The sequence below is a fragment of the Lagenorhynchus albirostris genome, chromosome 20 (assembly GCF_949774975.1).
Source record: "Lagenorhynchus albirostris chromosome 20, mLagAlb1.1, whole genome shotgun sequence".
NCBI classification, from domain to species: Eukaryota; Metazoa; Chordata; class Mammalia; order Artiodactyla; family Delphinidae; genus Lagenorhynchus; species Lagenorhynchus albirostris.
Window position 1 is genome coordinate 9,926,047 of NC_083114.1, and position 22,901 is coordinate 9,948,947.

The following is a 22,901-nucleotide window of genomic DNA, read 5'->3' on the forward strand; positions in this document are numbered from 1 at the left end:
CGTGCTGCCCGGGCGGGCGCCGGCCGCTGGCGCCGCTACTGCTGCCGCCCCCGGGGCGCGAGTCCGCCGCCCGCCGCCCGGGGACCCGGCGAGGGGCGGGGGCAGCCCCGAAGCGGCCCCGGATTGCCCCCGCTCCCGCCTCACGCTTCACGGGAAGTTTGTCCCTTTGCACTCTGCCCAGCCGCTCCGGGAGCCCCGCCGCGACGAGGTGAGAGCTGTGGGAGAGGGGGGGTGAGGGAGGGGACGCCCGCGGAGGAATGTGCCGGGCTGGGGGGCGGGGAGCCGGGGTCCCGGTTTGCACCACCCGGCGGGGGCCGGCTGGCCGCGGGAGCCGGGATCATGTGCTATTTGTCCCGCGGAGGCGCAGAGAGGTGCCAGGCCCGGGGCGGCCGTCGGTTGGCTGGACCGGAGGACACTGTCCGCATGGCCGCCCAGAAAGGCCGGGACGGGGGCCTGTGTGAAAACTTCTGGGTGAGCAAGGTGCAGGTGGCCCTAGGCCCCCTTTCGGGTCGCTCGGCCTCACCCCAGCCGCGGCTACTGTCTGTACCCCACTGACCCATTACGCTGCACCAGCCGACCCCTGTACCTCTCTCCTGGCCCATTACCCCGCCATCCACCAGCAGTGCCATCTCATTCCCTGCCCCGTTAGCCATAACGGCGTTACAATTGCGTGTCTCCATCAGTGTCCTTTCCCTCCCCTGATCAGGGTCTGGGGGTCAGGGCTGTTCTTCCTGAGACAGCCTCTGTGGTTTCAGCTACTCCCTTCCTGTCCTGGGACAGACCAGCCCTCTCACCCCTCCCATGCCCTGGCCAGAAAGGCTGGTGTGGTGAGGCCCAGCAGGACAGGGGTTTGAGGCCCTTTGGGGCCACAGAAGGAGGCTCAACACCTCTGATCTCTCTTCACAACCCTCCCACCCTGTTGTCCGTGGGTGTGGGCTGCTCAGCCTCTCCTCCCAGGGTGTGGGCACCGGGTCACCCACATTCCTGGGCTCCAGACTGGCACTTTCCCCAGGGCAGTGGATGCCATAGCACTAGCCCCAGGCTGGAGCTGGGACCTGCCTGCTTGCTCTCCCTTCTCTCCCTCCTCAGGGGGACCCTACTGCTAGCCTCCCTTCCCATAAACACAGGTATTCTGGATTCTCCAACAGAGGACCCTGGTGGTTGGTAGGATGGTTACAGGATGACCCCACCCTCTCCTGCCCATTGTCCTGGATCCTAAGGAGGAAGTGCTGGGGGCTGGTCAAGGGATTTGGGGCTTATAGGCAGGCCCTGTGGATCCCAGTTCTGGGCTGTACCTCCAGCCATTGGATTTTGCCCATCAGCAGTCTCTCCCTCTGTGTGGAGGTTATGGACCCTAGGTGGGAGCTGGTTTCTACTTCTCCCTGGCTGACCCTGTGGGGGAATTTTAGGGCAGGTCTTATGTTTGGGATTTTCTTGCATCTTGTTTCTCTTCTGGGCTTCCAATTTGTGCTTTTCCCCTACCTGTTTAACATTTCTGTGTTTGCTGTCCTCTGTGTGTCCCCTTACGTTTCTTCGTAGCATGACCTCAGTCTTCTTGTCTCTCTCATTTTCTTGGTGTTGGGGACTTTCTGCCTCTCCTCTCCCCGCTTCCCACCACCCTCAGTGTCTCTGCCCATGTGTCCCTCTCTCTGAATTGCTCTCTGTCCAGTCTCTTTCTCTCTTCTCTCTCTGAACGTTCAGTGCACTTGTGAGTGACGAGGAATAAAAATATCACCGTCCCTGCCCTTGGATTCACATTGCATTCGACCACTCCAGAGGAACAGCCATCCTCACCTTTCCTAACATTACCCCCCACCCCTTGTCCTCCAACCCTGGAACCCCAGACACACCTCTGGAGCCACGGGTGCCTCCTAACCACTCTTCCCCCGCAACCAGGGTTTCCCCTACAGCCCCAGCTGGCGTGGCCAGGCCCCCAGTGTAGGATGGGGCTCCTCCTACGAGGGCCGGTGGCAGCCAGAACTGATACAGCCCCCCTGGTCTGGGGCCAGGACACCAGGTAACTCTGGGGTGACATCCCAGGTCCCTGCCTGCTGGGAAAAGGCTGGGGAGAGAGTCAGGAACACCTCCGGGAGTCCCTGAGGAGACTGCCATTGGGGAGGAAGGCCAAGGAAACAGAAACTGGGTCCTTGAGGGGCTGGGTCGCCGGAGAAGGGGGTGTGGAGAGACTGGTTCCTCGGAGAAGTTGGGAGGCAATGTCTGGGGGACCCAGACATTGCCTCCCAACAGCTCTGACCTTCTCTTCTATCTCTGTCCTCCAGCTGAGGAGGGTGGGAGTATCTGGAGCCATGGCTGGCGCCTCGGTGAAAGTGGCAGTGAGGGTTCGGCCCTTCAACGCCCGTGAGACCAGCCAGGATGCCAAGTGTGTGGTCAGCATGCAGGGCAGCACCACCTGTGAGTGAGTCCCAGGGGCCCGTCTGGGCACAGGCAGGGCAGCCCGGGCCCACTGTACGGGCCAGTCCTGGCGGGCCGAACCAGGAGGAGGGCTGTGCTGGGCACGGAGCAGGTGCTAATTGTAAGGAAGGAGGCTGGGACAGGCTGGCCTTTCCGTGCTCCCAGTCCCTGGGAGGGGGAATGTTGGCCTGGAGCCCTCCATTGCCCAATCCAGGGAGGCAGCCGGGAGGGGGGCGGGTCCTGGGAAGCCAAAATTAGCTTTGGTGGCTGGAGGGGGTGGGGAGTATTAAAGGGGAGAGATGAACTAGGATGGAGGAGGGGAGTGGGATGCCCGGCTTCTGAGGGCTTGTGGGGAGTGGGCAGCGGTCGGGAGTACCTGACCTTGGCCTTCGTTCCTTTGCTTTCTCAGCCATCATCAATCCCAGACAGAGCAAGGATGCCCCCAAAAGCTTCACTTTCGATTACTCCTACTGGTCACACACTTCGGTGAGGTTGTTAGGTTGGGGGAAGAGCTAAGCAAAGAGGGATGGGGGATTCAGGTCCTGGGGAGGGAGCATTGCTGGGAAATAGGACCTCCAGGGAATTGGTTGGGAGGACCAGGACCCTTGGGTGGGGGTGGGTAGGACCCTGAACTTGTGACTAGGACCAGGAAGGGGGAGGCAGAATCCCTGGGATAATTTAGGGCTGGCAGGAGACTAGATAGGATCCTCAGGGATGATTAGGACCGTGATCGAGGTGGGGGCACACAAGACCTTTGGGCACCTAGATACCAAGGACAAAGTCATCTAGGGTTCCTGCTGTCTTTCTTGCCCCCCTTTTACCTAGGCCGAGGACCCCCAGTTTGCATCTCAGCAACAGGTGTATCGGGATATTGGAGAAGAGATGCTGCTCCATGCCTTTGAAGGCTACAACGTGTGCATCTTTGCCTATGGGCAGACGGGGGCTGGGAAATCCTACACCATGATGGGGCGGCAGGAGCCAGGGCAGCAGGGCATCGTGCCCCAGGTACACTCGGGGCCTGGCAGGGCGGCCAGGGCTGAAGCATCTTCAGCTGCCCCTAGGGGAGTAGGCTGGGTTCTAAGCGTTGTGGAGCAGAGACTTGGCTCTCTGGTTGTTAGTAATAGGGAAGGTGATGGGGGATGAGGATGGCTCCAACCTGGACATCAGGGCCAAGAAAGCTCAATGAGAACAGCCACACCTTTGGCGGCAGAGCGCCCAGGGTTTGAACTTTGTTTCTACCACTTGCTGTTGTCTTACCTTGTCTCGTAATTACTTGTGAGTGTAGTTCCCATGTAGGCTTGTGTACCGTAGTCAAGGTGTTTACTGTAGGAAAAGCCAGTTGTGGATAACTGAGAGTTGACCATAATCTCTCTGACCGCAGCATAGTGACCTTGCATACAGGCTCCGGGCTTGCATTTTGGCTCACTGAATACTAGCCTCTGACCCTGGGCAAGTGTGAACCTCTCAGAGGTTGCTTTCCCATCTGTAAAATGGGAACGATCCCATCCCTCCCTTGGGGCTGTGGTAAGGGTTAAACAGGGTCACTTGAGACCTGGCCTGGCCTGGGTGCTGGGCGCCACAGGTGTGCCATGAACAGCAGCATCTTTGTGCTTCTCTGTGTCCCCCTCCAGCTCTGTGAGGACCTCTTCTCTCGTGTTAGTAAGAACCAGAGCGCTCAGCTATCCTATTCTGTGGAGGTAAGCCCAGGTCTTGGGAGGGGGCTGGGAGGGGAGCTACAGTGTCCCCTGGGTAGGGAGGAGGTGAGCAGAGCGATTAAGACCAAGTGCAGTCTCTGGAGTCAGCCAGCCTGGGATCTGCTCTAGGCTTTACCAGTTAGTAACTGTGGCTTTGGGCAAACGACTTCTCTCTCGGCTCCAGAGCGTTTTTCTGAAATGATAATGATCAGGGGTCCCCTTCTAGGGTTGTTGGAAGGCTCAGTGAGCTTGCACATGTAAAATGTTTAGCGACACATAGTAAACACTCAGTGTAGGTTACCTGTATTGTATCCAGTGGAGTCCAGGTTAAGTTTCCCATTGGGTGTGGTTGTTACCTTTTTTACTTTTTTAAGAAATTTATTTATTAATTATTTATCTTTGGCTGCATTGGGTCTTTGTTGCTGCGCGCGGCTTTCTCTAGTTGCGTTGAGCGGGAGCTATTCTTCGTTGCGGTGCACGGGCTTCTCGTTGCGGTGGCTTCTCTTGTTGAGGAGCTCGGGCTCTAGGCACGCGGGCTTCAGTAGTTGTGGCTCGTGGGCTCCAGAGCGCAGGCTCAGTAGTTGTGGCGCACGGGCTTAGTTGCTCTGCGGCATGTGGGATCTTCCTGGACCAGGGCTCGAACCCGTGTCCCCTGCATTGGCAGGCGAATTCTTAACCACTGCGCCACCAGGGAAGCCCACCTTTATTACTTTTTATTTGCTTCTCCCGCTCAGGTGAGCTACATGGAGATCTACTGTGAGAGGGTACGAGACCTCTTGAACCCCAAGAGTCGGGGCTCTCTGAGGGTCCGAGAGCACCCCATCCTGGGCCCCTACGTGCAGGACCTGTCTAAATTGGCTGTGACCTCTTACGCAGACATTGCTGACCTCATGGACTGTGGAAATAAAGCGCGGTGAGGCAGGCTGATGGGGTGGAGGGCAAGGCAGACAGGGTTAGGAAGATGAGGGGCCGGACCCACTGACCATTCCCTCCCCCCCAGGACTGTGGCCGCCACCAACATGAATGAGACCAGCAGCCGTTCCCACGCCGTCTTCACCATTGTCTTCACGCAGCGCTGCCACGATCAGCTCACTGGACTGGACTCAGAGAAAGTAGGCCCCCCCCTCCACCCGCTGCAACCCCATCCCACTTGGTAACAGAGACAGAGATGTGATCAGCGGGCCTTGCGTCCTCCCTCCCTGTCCAGGCTTGGTTGAGTGCCTCCTCTGAGCTTCCATAGCCCCCCGTGCTTCCCCTATCAGATCAGTGGGATAGTCTCCTTTTGCATGTTTGTTCTTCTAGCTAGGCTCCTTGGAGCCCACTGTGTGCCTTGTCCCGGCACACAGTGGGCATGTGAATATCTGTGATTGAATAAATGAAGAAAAGGACAACTAACCAAACCCTCACTGTTACCTTATGTATCCCCCTTCCGTCCCCCACTCCTGGCTTTCTCCATCCCTTGCCAACTGCCTAGTCCCCTTGCTGGGTGTTCCCTTGATATGCCTGCCCCGCACTGACCCAGTCACCTCCTGTCTCTTTCCTCTGACCCAGGTCAGTAAGATCAGTTTGGTGGACCTTGCTGGCAGTGAGCGGGCTGACTCCTCAGGGGCCCGGGGCATGCGCCTGAAGGTGAGGGGCTTGGGAGGGTCGGACAGGGCAGTGTTGGGGGCTGTGTGCAGTGGTCTCAAATCATAACTGGGACTCTGGCTGTGGGGGGAGCGGGGGAAGGGGATCGGAGTGGGAGAAGAAGGCCTCATTCCCCACGTTCCTCTTGCCAGGAAGGCGCCAACATCAATAAGTCCCTGACCACTCTAGGGAAGGTGATCTCGGCCCTTGCGGATATGGTAAGACCTGGGCGTGTGAAGAGACGGGGCTCTGGGAAAGCGGACAAAGAGGGTGGCCCACCGTAACCCCCTTCCTCCTTCTGTCCCTCAGCAATCAAAGAAGCGGAAGTCGGATTTTATCCCTTACAGGGACTCTGTGCTCACCTGGCTGCTCAAGGAGAATCTGGGTGAGGGGCTTCTCCTCTCTGTCTCTCTATGGCGACCCTGCCTCCATTCCTGCCAACCCCCTTTTGATACCAGTCCCATGGACACCCCTGGAACCTCAAATCCTCCAGTGGTCCGTTGACTCTCCCCCTCATCCCCAGGGGCATCCTTTGAAAGTGTCCTGATGCTGGGATCAAGGCCACACGCTCCCTGCCGAGCCAAGGGCCTCACTGACTTGGCTCCCCCTGACTGCTCTCTGACCTCACACCCGCCTTTGACTTCATCCTCCGCCCACTGATCGCTGATTGTCCCACAGATGTCTGATGTCTCCCTGACCTCACCCCCACTTCCTCTGACCACCAGATTTCACGATTAGCTCCACAACTCTTAGCTTTACCCTACCTTGGACAGTGACCCTATTGGACCCCTGCCTGAGCGATGAGGCCCCCCTGACCCTGTGACCCAGTCTGACTTTTCTTAGGACCCTGCCCAGCTCAAGCTTTCCCCTCCTTTCATTTATAGGTGGGAATTCACGCACAGCAATGATTGCGGCCCTGAGCCCCGCGGACATCAATTACGAGGAGACTCTTAGCACCCTCAGGTGGGGCTCTAGTAGAGGTGGGGTGGGACACGAAAAGTGCCAGGAGCTCAGCAGCTGGTAGCTCAGGACCCTCCCCATGAGATAGGGTTGACCCTCAGCTCTACTGCACTATGATGAAACCTGGGAGGGAGAGGGAATCGGGCAGCAGACCAAGGTCACCCGTGTCTAGGCCTCACCGGTCCCGCTCCTCCCTCCTCATCCAGGTACGCCGACCGCACCAAGCAGATTCGCTGCAATGCCATCATCAACGAGGACCCTAATGCCCGGCTGATCCGCGAGCTGCAGGAGGAGGTGGCCCGGCTGCGCGAACTGCTGATGGCCCAGGGGCTCTCCGCCTCTGCCCTGGGAGGTGGGACTCCAGGAGGGTCAGCTCAGGGAGGCTTCTTGGCCCAGCTCATCCCTCCTCATTTGCCTTTGCCCAGGCCTGGGACCAGGGAGGGACCACTGCCCAGAAAGCCCAGCAAGTGCCCCTTGACTTAGATGCAGATGTGGAGAGGGGACAGGTCACGCCTTTAGGTGTTACAGAGCTGGGAGGGACTGGTCCTCCTGGGGAGAGGCAGGCAGGATTCAGAGGGACCTTGACAGGCTCCTGGAACTACTGAAACGACAGGAGCAGGAGTAAATGGCAAGTCATGCGTTTATGGTTTGAACAGTAAGTCATTAAGAATAGGCTGCTGGGCACCTGCCTTGACAGAAGTTCTTGTGAAACATTGGGAATTAAATTGACCGTAAGCATAATAATAGTCAACAGTGGACTAATTTCTGAAACGTAAGGCTCAGCCTCCTTACTGTGAAATGGCATCTGTATTAGATAGTCTGTGATCAGTGTTGGCTGTGTCCGGTGTGGACTGTGCATTCAGTCTTGGGGTCCATCCCATTGAGGAGTTGGGGTGCTAAGGGGCACGGTGGGGAGAATAAGGGTTCTTGGGAAGAGAAGGTAGACACGATGTTCACCTGTGTACATTTGAAGGGTAGTGTTGCAAAAGAAAAAAGCAGTGTAGTCTTTCTCATCCCAGAGAGCAGAACTAGAAACAGAGCTACATGTAACATGGGGCAGATTTCAGCTAAGAAAATTCTCAGCTAAGAACTTTCTGATGGTACAAGTCATCCTGCAATGGAAGGAACTGGCTACCTTGTTCAGTAATGAGCTTTCCATCCCTGGAGGGGAACAAGCAGAGACTCGGTGTCCATTTGTCAAGGCTGCAGTAGGAGGGCTCCCTACTTTGTGGAGGTGGCCCATGGGTCTTCTGCAGTCCTTCCAAGCTGGTCCCCTGTGAGACCTTCTCTGTTTCCGATCAGTTCCATCTTTCCTTGGCCTCCTTCTTTTACCTTTTTCTCCCTCCTAGGCCTGAAGGTGGATGAGGGGAGTCCCGCAGGTGCTCTGCCAGCTGTATCGTCTCCCTCTGCCCCAGCTTCGCCCTCGTCCCCCGCAGCACACAACGGGGAGCTGGAGCCATCGTTCTCCCCCAGTGCCGAGCCCCAGATTGGGCCTGAGGAGGCCATGGAGAGACTGCAGGTGGGAAGCTGGAGCAGGCAAGGGGTGGGGCTCTGGGGGCTGCTGGGAATCACCCCCGGGAGGTGCTTGTCCCAGTCTGTCCTGACCCCTGCCCGTCTTGTGCCCCCAGGAGACAGAGAAGATTATAGCTGAGCTGAATGAGACCTGGGAGGAGAAGCTACGTAAGACGGAGGCCTTGAGGATGGAGAGGTGTGAGGGTGGGGCCGACAGCTGGAGCCCTGGAAGGAGTGAGGTGGGGAGGGAAGGTCAGGCCCTGCAGGGGAGGGGTTCGTGGGTACCGATGACAAGACCAATATCTGCCTCTCCTTTGCCTACAGAGAAGCGTTGCTGGCTGAGATGGGGGTGGCTGTCCGGGAAGATGGGGGAACCGTGGGCGTCTTCTCTCCAAAGAAGGTGAGTGAGGAGGCCTCAGAGACTCTGGATGCTGAAAGAAGAGGGTTGGGGTGGCAGGGTCATGAGTTTTAACTCTGATCTCAGGTCTCTGAATTGTCCCTCCATCACCTCTGTCCCCACTCCTGCTCCTCCCCTCTCTGTTGTCCGGCCGTCCCTGTCTTCTGCCTCCATCTAGGGACCACAGGATGCCAGGGTCCCTGCCCTTAGGGGGATTTCAAGAGCTGCTTAGAATCTAGGTATTTATAAATAGACACCCACACACGTGCGCGTATGAGTTCACGCGTAGAACGTATCTCTGGATTCATGAGAAACTGGTTACGGTGGTTACCCCAGGGGGAAGGGAGAGGACCCTGGGAGATTGCAGGTTGGTTGGGATAGCGACTTGTCCACCGTGTACACTTCTGTATCATTTGGATTTTGTAACTTGTGTATGTGTTAGCTATTCAAAAACAAGCAAACAAATGCAAAAAAACCTAAAAAGTACGTTTCGAAAGGATAACTTGGGAAGACAAGACTGTAAAAGGAATAGAAGTGTAAGCACTAACCTGTAGGATGTTGCTTGTAAACGCAGCGAGAGGTTTAAAGATGGAAGCGTCAGTGCGGCCTGGAGGCGTATGGAAACTGGTTTCCTGGAGAAGGTGGTTTGGAAAGTGGAGCCTGAAAGATGGACGGGGGGCGTGGTAGAGAGGATGTTCTCTCTAGAACATCGGGCCGAGCAAATGTGGGGTATTTTCGGCCGAGTGGGGCGCACCAGCACCTGTCACGTGCCCGCTGTGTAGTAAGCGCTCAGTAAGGCTTTGTGGAGAGGAAGGAAGGAAGGAAGCAGGGCAGGAGTGATCAGGCTCAGTTGGAGGCAGGAATGGTATTCAAAACCTTTAGCAACCAGCACAGCACGGGGACCAACCAGTCAGAGTGGACGCTGGCTTCCGACGGCCAGCACAGCTGTAGCGGTGCACACTGGTGAAACGGTGATGCAGAGGCCAGTTTGGGCAAAGCAGGAACTTCCAGTCCCAGCCCTGGAATGGAGCCAGACACGCCTGTCAGGGCTGTGGTATGAAGCATCATAGGATCAGGCTCTAAGTGAGATACACCTCTTCCAGGCAGTTACTGGAAGGAGACCCCTCCGATTTTCATACGGATATGGCGTCTGGGTGACGAAGCAAGCAGGGACCATTGAACAGGGATCCAGACAGAGGAGAGGGGTTTGCCTGGCCTGAGGCACGGCCAGGGGCGAGAGAGCTGTCAGTGGGTGATTGAGGGTGGCAGGCAGGGCTGAGGGGTCAGGTCCGGGGCTGGGCACCCAGGGCTTTGGGATCCCCCAGAGGCGCACATCTGAGAGGAGGGACTGCAGGGGGCTCTCGGCATGGCTTGCCAGCCACCTGGGGGTGCCAGGTACCTGTGGAGCTTCTGCCACAGCTGCAGGGCTAGGGAAAGGTAGAAAGGGATGGACAGGCTGATGGATGGGTTTTTCTTTCCTGGAGAGGCTCACACTGTGCAAGGTGCCACCTGCTAGAGCTTGGGACCAACAGGAGGGACTTCTGTTCTGTTTTGTTCTTAGTTGTTCTTGTAAAGGTGGCACGCCCCACCGGGAACGTTTACTTTGTACAGTGAGGTGCAAAGGAAATCTCCTTCCTTCCCACCCTCGGGTTCCCCTCCCAGAGGCGAGTCCTGTTGCTGGCTCCTGATGTGTTCTTCTGGAGGTAGTCTCTGCACGTACAGGCGTGTGTTACAATCATCCACGTACGCATGCACACATCGCCCCTCTTTGCCGTGGTGCTGGTTCCACACTTGACATGTTACTTTTTCACGTATCAGTGTATTGCAGTTCTGTCCGTTTTTTTTTTTTCCCCCACAGTGTCAGAATATTCTATTGTATAGACGTAGGACAATTTTTTTTAACCAGCTTCCTACTGATGGACATTTAGGTTGTTTCCCATTCTTTGATACTATAAACAACGTTACAGAAGATAGTCTTACTAATGGTCTGCTGTCTGTAGAACATATTCCTAGAAGTGGAGATTTGGGGGCCACCAGTAGCCAGGTAAAACTTTGATCTCTTTTGCCAGCGTGCCTCCAGAGATTTTAACCATGCCCACTTACACTCCCAAGAGCATCATACAAGACAGCCCGTGTTCCCTCATCCTCTTCAACTTCTTGATCTTTGCCCATCTGATTGGTAAAAAAAAAAGCATCTTAGGGGAGGTAACTTCGGCATTTTCTCCAGGTGGCGAGACATTCTCGTAAGTTTAAAAGTCATGTGGACTTCAGAGAGAAAGCTGTTAGGCTCACAGGAGAAACGGGTTTGGTGGGGGTGACTCCAACCTAGGAAACGTCGAGTGGAGAATTGGGTCCTTGGAGCAGAAGCTCCAGTTTGTCCTGGAGAGAGCCAAGGGCCTTAGGGAAAGCCCCTTCTTTCCTGAGACCTCGCCACCAGGCCTAAGGACTTCCTAAGTCAGTAATTTTCAAACCTGGCTCGGAGCTTCCTTCACAGGGAATGGGGAGGCGGGGGCAGGACTGGACTCTGGGTCCCCTGCCCCCACCTCGGCCTGAGCAGCTCTCTGCTTATCTGCTTGACGTGTTAGGCTTCTAGGTAAGGTTTCCTGTGAACAAAGGGTTCCAGGGCTGAATAAAGATTGAAAAGCACTGCCCTAAATCATGTCCCCTCTCCCGAGGGATAGATCGCTTTCTGCTTCCAGGACCCATCCGTGTTTGCCATTCCCAAGCAGGCCTGACACTGCAGTGTCGGGAGGGGCATGGTCATCCCTCAGGAGAAGAGGAAGTGTTGCAGAGTCATCGTTGGAGGGGCCGATGCACAGATACACAACGCATCCACTGTGGACGTAGCCTTGGGCTTCCTGTTAGGGGGCTCCCACAGAAAGATGGGGCCTTGACTGCTGGCTGTCTTCCCCTACACCCTGTGCTCCCCTGCCTCCGTGCCTTTGTTCAGACTCCTCTTTCACCTGAAACACTCTTCCTTGTTCATGTCCACGTCCTCCTCATCATCAGAGACCAGCTCCCATACTGCCTTTTGCATGAAGCTCCCCTGACCCCCATGAGCTCCCATTGGTCTTCATTTTATTCATTTTTGTGTATGAGCCCCTCCCAGGATACAGTGGGATGAATGAATGAATGAATGAATGAGCTAACTGAGGGCGTGAAAAGTTCAGGAAGTCTATTATGAGGCATGTGTTTCTTACCTGCAATGGTGTTTCCACGACAAGTCTTATCTCCCCAAGTTGGCTCTGATTTCCTGACCAACGGGGCAGCAGCCTCTAGGTGTGACTCATCTCTGTCCTGCCTGGCACCACAGTGGGGTCTTGCACATAGAAAGGCCACGGTATATCCTTGCGGAACAGAGGCAGGGGATCTTGTGTTCGGGTGGAAGGCCTGGGAAGGCTTTGTGGAAGAAGTGGCATTTGAGACAGACCTTGAGGGACCGGAAGTGAATGATTTTGACAGGTGGGGGTGGGGCCAGGAGGGAGGCTGTTGCAGGCGAGGGGATGGGCAGGGATGAGCCCGGCTTTTTGGAGTGAGTGCTCAGAGCCCACTGGATGCGAGCACAGAAGGGGAGAGGGGGCCCCGCAAAGGGGCTTGGATAAGTGGGCTGGGGCCCTGCCATGGAGGACGCCCAGGAGTACCGGCATGAAAAGCAGACTCAAGTCAGGCAGGCATGTGTTGCGTGGGCCAGAGAGGTCTGAGCAGTCCCCTCTCGAAGTGGCAAGATATATTTTGAGGGAAGAAGTAATGAGCCCTGGGGCCAGAGGGAATACAGGGAAAGCAGAGAGAGGGCAGGTGGCTTCTAAGGTTTCGGGTCAGGGAGATTGGTGTGTCCAGGTGCCTCTGAAGAAATGGGGCCTGGGGAGGGGCCGGAAGGGTGGGGGCATCCTGTGTGCCGGGAGGGGGTGGGTCAGGCTGCCCCGAAGGCATTGGGGTGAGTGGGAGCAGGGGGTGGGAGAGCTCGCCCTCCGAGTGAGGGGGAGGGGCGCAGCGGGGAGCCTGCAGGGATGTCTGCCAAGCGCCTTCCCTCCCTCTTGGCCGCACCCCTGGCGGCTGTCCCCTGACTGCCGCCCCTTCCCCCTCAGACTCCACACCTGGTGAACCTGAATGAAGACCCCCTGATGTCTGAATGTCTGCTCTACCACATCAAAGATGGTGTCACCAGGTAGCGTTTGCTTGGGCCCGTGGGGCAGCCTCTCCTTTTAGGGTGTGGTTGCAGAGGGAGGGCCACGCTGGCGACTCCCTTCTCTAATGATCTCTTGGGGACACCCCACATCTCAGGACAGCTCCTCTGCAGCCCTGTTAGCTCCAGGCTTCCTGAGAACTTGCTGAGCCTGCCTCCACCCACCGCTTTGGTGTGGGTGACACCCCTCCTGGGACCAAACCAAACCAGCACTGGCGGGGATAGGTCCTGATCTACTGGGGCAGAGAGTGGGTGGGAGCTTGGACCGCTGCGTTCTTGGCCCCCAGCACCACTGCCTGGGCATCGCTTAGTGGGACCCTCCCTTGGGGTGGGAGAGAGAAGGGAAACATAACCCTGGCCCAATGCTGTTGAGGGCAGTACCTATATGACAGGTAACTTCACTGGCTAATGCTAATGAACCCCTGGGGCTCAGCGCCTCCAAGGTCACCTCCTGGAGTTAAAGGGGTGAGGGTGCTCCTTCCTCTCCTGACACAGGCTGTTCAGCTGTCCTTGGTGATCATCATGGGAAGGATGCAGGAACCAAGGCTGAGGGCACCCACCCCACTCCAGGTTCCCTTCCCCCTTTGCTGTATAACAGTGAGGATGTGGGCTTTGGAGCCAGGCAGATCTGGGCTCACATCCCAGCTTCACCACTGCTGGGCTGCATGACCTTGGGCAAGTTACTTACCTCTCTGAGCCTCAGCTTCCTCATCTGTGAAATGGGAATAATTATACTTGGCTTACTGAGTTGGTTGAACTTGTGTTCAGAAGGGGCTTGGTGTATGTATGACTGGCACATGCTCAGAAATTGTTGGCCATTGCTTCCCCAGGGTCGGCCAGGTCGATGTGGACATCAAGCTGACTGGGCAGTTCATTCGGGAGCAGCACTGTCTGTTCCGGAGCATCCCTCAGCCAGACGGAGAAGGTAATGGCTAAGGGGGCGAGACTGGAGTGACCAGACAGAGAGAGACAGGTCCCTCACTGAATACCGAGCCCTGGCTCGGGCCCTGGGAGTGCAGCCGCCACGTGACAGGATGTGTCCTCGCCCTGAGAGGGGGCTTCAAACTCCTGGCCCCCCCCTGAGTGGGGGCCCTGCTATCTGCACCTGCCCTCAGGGCGCAGACTCTTGTTATGAGCTGGGAGTGGTGAGGGTCCCCAAGGCAGAAACAGAAGACTGTGGCTTCAGAGGGTGAGGTTTTGGGAAGAGGAGATCCTGCCCTCTTCCTTGATTTTTTAGCCTCAAATAGCACCCTAGTCGTTTTTTATGAAAACCTGTAGGTTTTTCAGTGGGATATCTGAATTTATCTCTGAAAACCTGATTATCTATGTAGCTATGACTACGAAAGTTTCAGGCAGTTAGTCAGCCCATGTCTCCCTGTGGTTCCAAAACTTGCAGAAGTTTTTAGCTGTTTTTGGCCACAGCAGCAAAAGCTTTTAGGAATCACAAGCCCTCAGGGTGTAGGTAGTAGTCTGTCTGACAGGTAACAAAACAATGTTCGTGGTTAAGTACCACTTAGGACATATTCTGAGGTCACCGTTTTGTTCTGGTTGGGTCTTTTTTTAATGTTTATTTATTTGGTTGCGTCAGGTCTTAGCTGTGGCAGGTGGGCTCCTTAGTTGCGGCACGTGGGCTCCTTAGTTGCAGCAGGTGGGCTCCTTAGTTGTGGCTCACGGGTGCCTTAGTTGCGGCTTGCTGGTTTCTTAGTTGCGGCACATGGGCTCCTTAGTTGCGGCAGGCAGGCTTCTTAGTTGTGGCTCGCCGGTTTCTTAGTTGTGGCACGTGGGCTCCTTAGTTGCGGCAGTCGGGCTCCTTAGTTGTGGCTCAAGGGTTCCTTTAGTTGTGGCTCGCCGGCTCCTTAGTTGTGGCACGTGGGCTCCTTAGTTGCAGCAGGCGGCTCCTTAGTTGTGGCTCACGGGCTCCTTAGTTGCGGCTCGCCGGCTCCTTAGTTGTGGCATGCAAACTCTTAGTTGCGGCACGTGGGATCTAGTTCCTGGACCAGGGATCGAACCCGGGTCCCCTGCATTGGGAGCGTGGAGTCTTAACCACTGCGCCACCAGGGAAGTCCAGGTCATTTTTTTTTTTAATGGACTGATTTGGGTTCAGTTGTGCCCAAGTGAAGTTAAGCTCTGGGAAGTGAGTAGGGCAGGGAGGTTGGTCGTGTCACACCTGAGCTCTCCCTCACCTGGAGCCCGTGCTATGTGCCTCAGGTCTGATGCTTCTGGGGGACAGGAGACAGGGCACCCGTGGTCAGCGTGTGTCTTAAAATAAGAAAAGATGCTCTCGTGTGGCCTGCAGCTCAGGTTGAAGACCTGCCCGGTGGACTTCAGTTCCATTTTCTGGTCAGTGGATTAATGCAGTTGTTCTGGTCTCGTTCAAGTCCCTAGCAGCAGCGAACGCTTCCGGCCCCGTGGGCTGCGAGCTATTGAATCCGTTCAGCCCAGTGAGTTATTACCGAGTTCCTGTTCTGCGGTTCCCTCAAGCCATGTACTGGGGTGATACCAAAACCACACAAGGCCTGTGGAGGCAGCCCACCCTCGGGAGCTCAGGGTGTGTTTGGGGAGGTGACAGGCCCAAATAGGTTACATCACCGTGGAAGCAGCAGATGGTTCTGTGCCCCAAATGATGGGGGCTGTATAAAGGGTTAGTCCATTTGGGCCTTTAAGATTTAATACTTGACCAAAGACGCCTAAGAGCAGGCAGCACGGATAGAGGTATGAACACAGAAAAATAGTTATTACTTACCATCTACTTTGTGCCTTTGCATTTTCGCACGTAGCTCACAGGTGAGGGAGCTGAGGTTCCCAGGGGTTAGGGAATTTGCCCGAGACTGCACAGCTAGAGGATGGCAGAACTGGATTGGGACGCAGCATGGCAGACTCTAGGGCCTGTGCTGTGAGTCCTGGGCTGCCTCGGTTCAGATCGCTGTGGGTTCGTGTGGGTTCTCACCTGGCCCCATTTCCCTCCATAACAACTATCCCCGCCCAACCCTGCCTTTAGATTACTTGCTCAATTACTTGTTTATCATCTTTCTTACCAAGTGGAAGTTAGCTCGGTAAGACCAGGCATTTTGGTTTTTATCTCTCCGGTATTTCCAGGACCTAAAATAGTGCCTGGCATATCATAGGGGTGCAATATATTTGTGGAATGGATGGATGAATTGGGGGCGTGGTGGGAAATAAGGGCGGGGATAGACTGGTACCCTTCTAGCCACCTCATCCTCTTCTCTGCCACCTTCTTGCAGTGCTGGTCACCGACGTGGTGATGCTTTAGCTGTGTCTGACATCTTCTCCATCGTTTCTGCCCCTTCATCCAAGTTTCCCTTTGAGCATCAGCTCAGGAGTTACCACTTTCCCATAATCATTCCCAGTCCTCTGCCCCTAAGCCGAGTTACTCTTTGCTATTTTTGTACTCCTACAGCGTCCGTAGGCTTGTCTCTGCTTTACGTTACCATTCATTCTGGTTTCTCTGTTCCTTGTAAGGTAAATAAGAACTCTCTTTCCCACATCCCTTTATTTGAGCCTTTCAGCCACTCTGTAAAGAAAGACTTTGTTACCCCATTTTATAGCTCACAGAAATCGGGTGACTTGCTTAATGTCCCTCAGCTAAGGAGTCATAGAGTCTGGGTCTTTGGAATACGGGGGCCCCTCTGTGACAACGGGGCACTGGTCCTCAAGGACAGGGAAGTGCCTCAGGCATCCTCATGTCCCAGCAAGCAGCAGGCTTGGTGATTTGTACAAGGAGCACCTTGAGAGATGTTTGGGTTGGGTTGGCTTTATCTCCTCCCATGAAAATAGTGATATTGACTGAAGATAGTTGACTGTGGCTTGAGAAGATTAGTTAGGTCGCAGTGTGCAAGATGCATCAGACAGAAGTGGGGCTAGGAGCCTGCTGTAGGAATCCAGACCTGGCCAGTAGCAGTGTTGTTTGGGAAGGAAGGAGTGGTCATCTGGAAGGCAGAAATGACAGGGCCTGCCGACCAGCTGGACCTGCGAGGCCACGCCCTCTGAGGATTCCGGGCTTGCTAAGCCGCTGCTGGGGAGGATGGCAGAGGGTGAGAAGGGAGCCCCCTCAGAGGCTCCTGGGAATTGTAGCTGGGGCTCTAACCCTCCTTCTGCTCTTCCTTTCCCGTGCTGCCTGCCACCAGAGGGGCCATGGCACCCCTGACAGGTACTGGGTGGTGGGACTGGGGGTGTATGTGTGTTTTGGGGGGAATGCAGGGTGGGAATCTGTGACCATACCCCTCCCCCCCCCCAGGGTCTGATCGCTCCCTCTCCTCTCTCCCTGCCTCAGTGGTGGTCACCCTGGAGCCTTGTGAAGGAGCCGAGACCTATGTCAATGGGAAACTTGTGACTGAGCCTGTGGTGCTGAAGTCAGGTAGAGGAGGGGGCAGTGAGGGTCCTGGGCCCTGGCTGTGCAAGGAGGAGCTTCTTGGGTGACTCCCGGGCGGGACCCAGAAACAAATAGGAAACAGCGTGGGAATGTGAAGACGGAACTGGGAAGGGAAGAGAGAGGGAGTCAGGTTTTGGTTTGTCTCACTGCCTCAGGGCAACAGGAAGAGGATGCCAAGCTCCTGATTTCCTTTGGCTGTCAGGGACAGGGCGGTTCCTGGGGCCAGCTAGGGGAGCCTCAGCTCCAGCCGCTCTTGGATTTGGGGTGATGGAAGAGATTGTGTCGGGGCTCCTGGGATTTGTGGGCAAGGCCCTGTGCACCTCGGGCACGCGGAGGGGTGTGCTGCCGTGGGCGAGTGAGTCCACTTCTCCATCCTCCTATCTCCAGGGAATAGGATTGTGATGGGCAAGAACCACGTTTTCCGCTTCAATCACCCGGAGCAGGCGCGGCTAGAGCGGGAGCGAGGGGTCCCCCCGCCCCCAGGACCGCCCTTCGAGCCCGTCGACTGGAACTTTGCCCAGAAGGAACTGCTGGAGCAGCAAGGCATTGATATCAAGCTGGAGATGGAGAAGAGGTGCGTGGGGAGGGTGCTTGCGCCCCAGGGCCCTGCTGACCGTCCCTCCCGGGTGCCCAGCCCCCAGCACCCTCCTGCTGTCAGACGCCCTATTGAGGTGGCTTCAGAACCTCAGAGCTCTTCCTCCCCTCCTCACCCAACCCAGGCTGCAGGATCTGGAGAACCAGTACCGCAAAGAAAAGGAGGAGGCTGATCTTCTGTTGGAGCAGCAGCGGCTGGTGAGGGGCTGGCCAGGGGTGCGGTGGGGCAGGCAGAGGCGGGAGGTGGGCTGGGGGGCACTGGAGCAGCCGGCCTGGCAGAGCTTCAGCCTGACTCTGAGTTTGGTCACCCTGCCTGAGCCAGAGTGGGGAGTGGGCCCGGGGCTAGGGGGTAGAGGTGGCATCTAGGAGGAGACAGGAGAGAAATGTGACCCAGGGAGGAACCCATGCAGGGAACTAGGGTTCCTCCCAGGTGACTGGGGCTTCCTGGACTCTAGCTGAACCTGTGCCACCTTTATGATTTTTACCAAATCCAAGTACCGCCCGTGTTGTTATTTACTTAAGATTGTTCTTTGGGGACTTCCCTGGTGGTCCAGTGGTTAAGACTTCATGCTGCCAATGCAGGGGGCCTGGGTTCGATCCCTGATCAGGGAACTAGATCCCGCATGCCGCAACTAAGACCCGGCGCAGCCAACCAAATAAATCAATAAATAAATATTAAAAAAAAAAAAAGATTGTTCTTTGAATGGACTTACTTTCAAATCTTTAACCGCATCCTGAGCGATATATACACACGAAACCCATACTTGGTACGGCTACAGCTAATACTCGCTTTCTCTGTGCCACACGCTCTGAGCACATTAATCTCAAAACGTATCTGTGAGGAGGTGCCGTCATTACCTCCACTGTGCAGACGAGCAGAGGTTAAGCCGTGCACCCAGCACCGAGCCGCTCTGACCACGGTGTTTCCATGTCGCTGGGACACATGGCTCTGGGGTGCCCTTAGCCCTCTCCCCGTCTGTCTTCCCTCTCTGTGGCCCCAGTACGCGGACTCTGACAGCGGGGACGACTCTGACAAGCGCTCCTGCGAAGAGAGCTGGCGGCTCATCTCGTCCTTGCGTGAGCAGCTGCCGCCCACCACGGTCCAGACTATCGTCAAGCGCTGCGGCCTGCCCAGCAGCGGCAAGCGCAGGGCCCCCCGCAGGGTGTACCAGATCCCCCAGCGACGGCGGCTGCAGGGCAAAGACCCCCGCTGGGCCACCATGGCCGACCTGAAGATGCAGGCAGTGAAGGAGATCTGCTACGAGGTGGCCCTGGCCGACTTCCGCCACGGGCGGGCCGAGATCGAGGCCCTGGCTGCCCTCAAGATGCGGGAGCTGTGCCGCACCTACGGCAAGCCTGAGGGGCCCGGGGACGCCTGGAGGGCCGTGGCCCGGGATGTCTGGGACACGGTGGGCGAGGAGGAAGGCAGCGGAGGTGGAGGTGGCGGCAGTGAGGAGGGAGCCCGCGGCGCAGAGGTGGAGGACCTCCGGGCTCACATCGACAAGCTCACGGGGATCCTGCAGGAGGTGAAGCTGCAGAACAGCAGCAAGGACCGCGAGCTGCAGGCCCTGAGGGACCGCATGCTTCGCATGGAGAGGGTCATCCCCCTGACCCAGGTAGGACGGGCCCGGCCCGGCTTGTCCCCGCCTGCATCTCTCCCCTGTAGCAACCTGAACCTCCCACCTCAGAGTCCAGCCTCCTTCCTCCTCTTCCTTTAAAAAATCTTACCGAAGTTTAACACAGCATAGTTTGTGAATCACCTGCCTCACAATCACCAGGGCACTAACTGAAAACGCAGATTCCTGGGTTCTGCCCCAGACCTACTGAATCAGCATCTTTGGGGACACATCTGCATTTATAGTAAGTACCCTGGGTGGTTCTGAAATACAGTGAAGTTTGAGAACCACTGATATAAAGGGTACAGTCCTTAAGTTACCACTTAATGAGTGTTCCCATAGGTGACCACTCTTAGAACCACCCCTCTCCTGGGTGACCCTTCCTTTGGTAGCCGCTGTGCTGAGTGCTTCTCCTGTGTCACCGTGTAAACCTTCACAGTGGCCCTGCGAGTGGGAGTGTTATCACCTACCCGTTTTCCATGTATTCACTCAACAAGTAAATAGTTGAGTGTTTACTGTGTGCCAGGCATCGTGCTAGCTACTGGGGTTACTCACAACAGACAGAATTTCTGCCGCGCTCCCGCTTGCCTTCTAAAGGGGGATGACAGGCAGCCAGTTATAGCAGTAGTCACGGTGTTGAAGGCTTACGGCTCCAAATGCAGCTCTTACGCCTCTCCTCACTCTCCCCTCTCCAGACCCTTGGGCTTCCTTGCTGTTCCTTGAACTTGCTGGGTGCATTCCTGCTTCAAGGCCTTTGCACCTGCTGTTCCTTCTGCCCAGAACGCCCTTCCCTCTCAGAGCCATAGAGCTCGTCCCGCAGTTCCTTTGGGTGTTCCCTAAAATGGTAACTTCTCTGTGAATCTCTTCCTGTCCTTTCACTGCATCTACCCCCACCCTGGCCTCCTGTCCTTTTCCTTGCTCTGGTCTTTTCCATGTGAATATATATTTTTATATGTGTATAAAATATATACACATATATGCATTTATATAAAATATATATAAAATATATAACATGGTACTTACATATAATGTAAATAATATATATTAAATAACTTAAATACATATATTTATATTTAACATTTCATGGAAGTACAGCTTATGTACCATACCATATATTTTTCTTATTTATTTATCAACTGTGTCCGTCCACTAAAATGATGGCAGGTATTTTTCTTCCCTCTTTGTTGACTGCTGTATCCCCAGGGCACATCATTTATTCAGCAATATTTGCTGAGTGCCCACTAGGTGAGGCATGGTAGAATTTCTCAGGTAATCTTACAATAGCCCTATGTGATAGATACTGTCATTGTTGATGTTATCTTACATGTGAGGACACTGAGGCACAGAGGCTACAAGCCGGAGATCCAGACCCACAGCTAGGAGGTGGCACACCTGGACTGCGTCGGCCACCCGACTCTGGGTCCGGGCTCCTAAACCAGTGTCCCTCCAGCTTCCTCATCTCCATGCCTCTCTCTCTCAGGATCCCGGACGTCCAGCTGCTCCAGGGCCTTCCAGCTCGTCCTCCCGAATCTGCACGTCCTCCCGAATCTGCACGTCCTCAGGACTCCACTCTCCTCACGTGCCCCCTTTTCTCTCACCCCCTCTCCCTCCCAGGATCACGAGGACGAGAATGAAGAAGCCGGTGAGGCCACGTGGGCTCAGCCCCAAGGGTCTGAGGCAGCGGAGCAGGAAGCCCCCGGTGACCGAGCACCTCCCGCGCGGCCCTCCTCGCCGCCCTTGTCGAGCTGGGAGCGGGTGTCGAGGCTGATGGAGGAGGACCCCGCCTTCCGTCGGGGGCGCCTTCGCTGGCTCAAGCAGGAGCAGCTGCGGCTGCAGGGACTGCAGGGCTCCGGGGGCCGGGGCGGGGGGCTGCGCAGACCCCCCGCCCGCTTCGTGCCCCCTCACGACTGCAAGCTGCGCTTCCCCTTCAAGAGCAACCCCCAGCACCGCGAGTCCTGGCCGGGGGCGGGGGCCGGGGAGTCCCCAGCGCCACCCCAGCCCCCTGAGGAGCTCACCCCCTCTCTGGCCACCCCTGCCCGCAGGCCCCCAAGTCCCCGCAGGTCCCACCGTCCCCGCAGGAATTCCCTGGACGGAGGGGGCCGGTCCCGGGGAGGGGGTTCTGCACAGCCCGAACCCCAGCACTTCCAGCCCAAAAAGCACAACTATTATCCCCAGCAGCCCCAACCATACCCAGCCCAGAGGCCCCCAGGGCCCCGCTACCCCCCATACACTACGCCCCCGCGGATGAGACGGCAGCGCTCAGCCCCTGACCTCAAGGAGAGTGGGGCGGCCGTGTGAGCCCCACATCTTGGGCAGAGAGGTCCTGGCGGAGCCCCTCGCTGGGAGGAGATGCTGCTTCCCCAGAAGCCCTGGGGCAGGAGGCCCTAGAGACCAGAGAGAAGGTCCGAGTAGGTGATAGAAGATGTAGGGGTAACTGGGCCGGAGGCTGAGGGAGGAAGGAAGAGGGCACGGAGCTGCCAGGAGCGAACCAAAGTGAAGGAGAGTGACGGGAAGCTGCCTCGGGGCTGCCCCTTGTGGGGGGGGGGTCCCACAAACGCTGCTAGGGTGGGTGGGGGGCTGGGGTGCCGCGTAGTCGGTATTTGACTTTCTTTTCAAGTGGGGGCAAAGGGGAGAGAACCTAGAGGGGGGTAAGGTCTCCCCGCTCCTGGCCCTGTCTGTCTGTCCGTCTGTGGTGGGTTTCTGTTTCCAGGGAGGTGTGGTGGGATCATAAGTCATTCCTCTCCCCTTTCAGGCCTCCTGCTATATTTGGGGGACCTGTCTGGCGTCTGGTTTGCCTGGGGTCCCTGAGGATGTGGGACCTTTCAATAAAGGACGGAAAACAGAGGGAGCTTGTGGCTGGTGGTCATTTGGTTTTGGTTTTCAACGGAGGTCTAGATTATATAAAAGTAAAGTGCGCAGATCTCAAGTGCGGCTCAGTGAATTTTTGCGTAGGTCACCACTCAGGTCAAGGTAGAAGAATGTTTCCATCATGGTTTCTGGAATGTTCAGCATCACGTCTCCTCTTGAGTGTGTAACCCATTCCTTATATCCCTGTCATTTTTGCTTACCCAGTGTCTCCATCTCTGCCCCCAAAACTGCTGTCATTGTCCTGGAGGGAGGTGAGGGAGGGATGAGAGGGGAGGAAGAGGGAGTCTCAGCCTGGCAACGCCCAAGTGGCTGTTCCTAACAGGAAATAGAGGCATTTGGGGGACAGGGCGGGGGGGGGGTGTTTCTGCGTCTTTGAATCACTTAGCTATTTGAAAGTTCTCCCAAGCAGCCACGACTTCCCCAGGTTCTGTTCTGTCTTGGGTGTGTTTTACAATGAACGTGTTAATCAAGCTTACTGCACCCACCTGATTATTTCATCCCGTTCGTGTTTCCTGCCTTTTATCCGGGCGCATTCCGTATTCCAAATAGTATTTTGTCTTAAGATTGCTTTCAAGGAGGATGCTGCCTGCTTGTTTTAACGTTCTAGCTTGGAGGAGCCTGTCCATGGCAGTGCCGTATTGTACATGTT

At 56.2% G+C, this 22,901-nt stretch overlaps 1 protein-coding gene across 3 annotated transcripts; it reads left to right on the forward strand.

Annotated features, from left to right (window-relative positions):
* The first annotated feature begins 29 nt into the window (after nucleotides 1–29).
* KIF1C (kinesin family member 1C) lies at nucleotides 30–22,228 on the forward strand. Of its 3 annotated transcripts, XM_060135595.1 has the most exons (24): nucleotides 32–208; nucleotides 368–471; nucleotides 1,897–2,017; nucleotides 2,280–2,412; nucleotides 2,822–2,898; nucleotides 3,238–3,417; nucleotides 4,044–4,109; nucleotides 4,841–5,019; nucleotides 5,107–5,218; nucleotides 5,658–5,735; nucleotides 5,885–5,950; nucleotides 6,042–6,117; nucleotides 6,617–6,695; nucleotides 6,899–7,044; nucleotides 8,042–8,211; nucleotides 8,321–8,400; nucleotides 8,529–8,604; nucleotides 12,687–12,766; nucleotides 13,615–13,709; nucleotides 17,076–17,159; nucleotides 17,562–17,748; nucleotides 17,894–17,966; nucleotides 18,770–19,384; nucleotides 20,999–22,228. In XM_060135595.1, exons 4-24 carry the CDS (start codon nucleotides 2,307–2,309, stop codon nucleotides 21,680–21,682), a joined length of 3,309 nt encoding a protein of 1,102 aa, XP_059991578.1. In that variant the 5' UTR covers nucleotides 32–208; nucleotides 368–471; nucleotides 1,897–2,017; nucleotides 2,280–2,306; the 3' UTR covers nucleotides 21,683–22,228. The 3 variants fall into 3 exon arrangements, with proteins under 3 accessions (XP_059991580.1, XP_059991578.1, XP_059991577.1); XM_060135594.1 differs by lacking the exon at nucleotides 368–471; XM_060135597.1 differs by lacking the exons at nucleotides 368–471; nucleotides 18,770–19,384 and having other exon boundaries at nucleotides 30–208.
* Nucleotides 22,229–22,901: the final 673 nt, after the last annotated feature.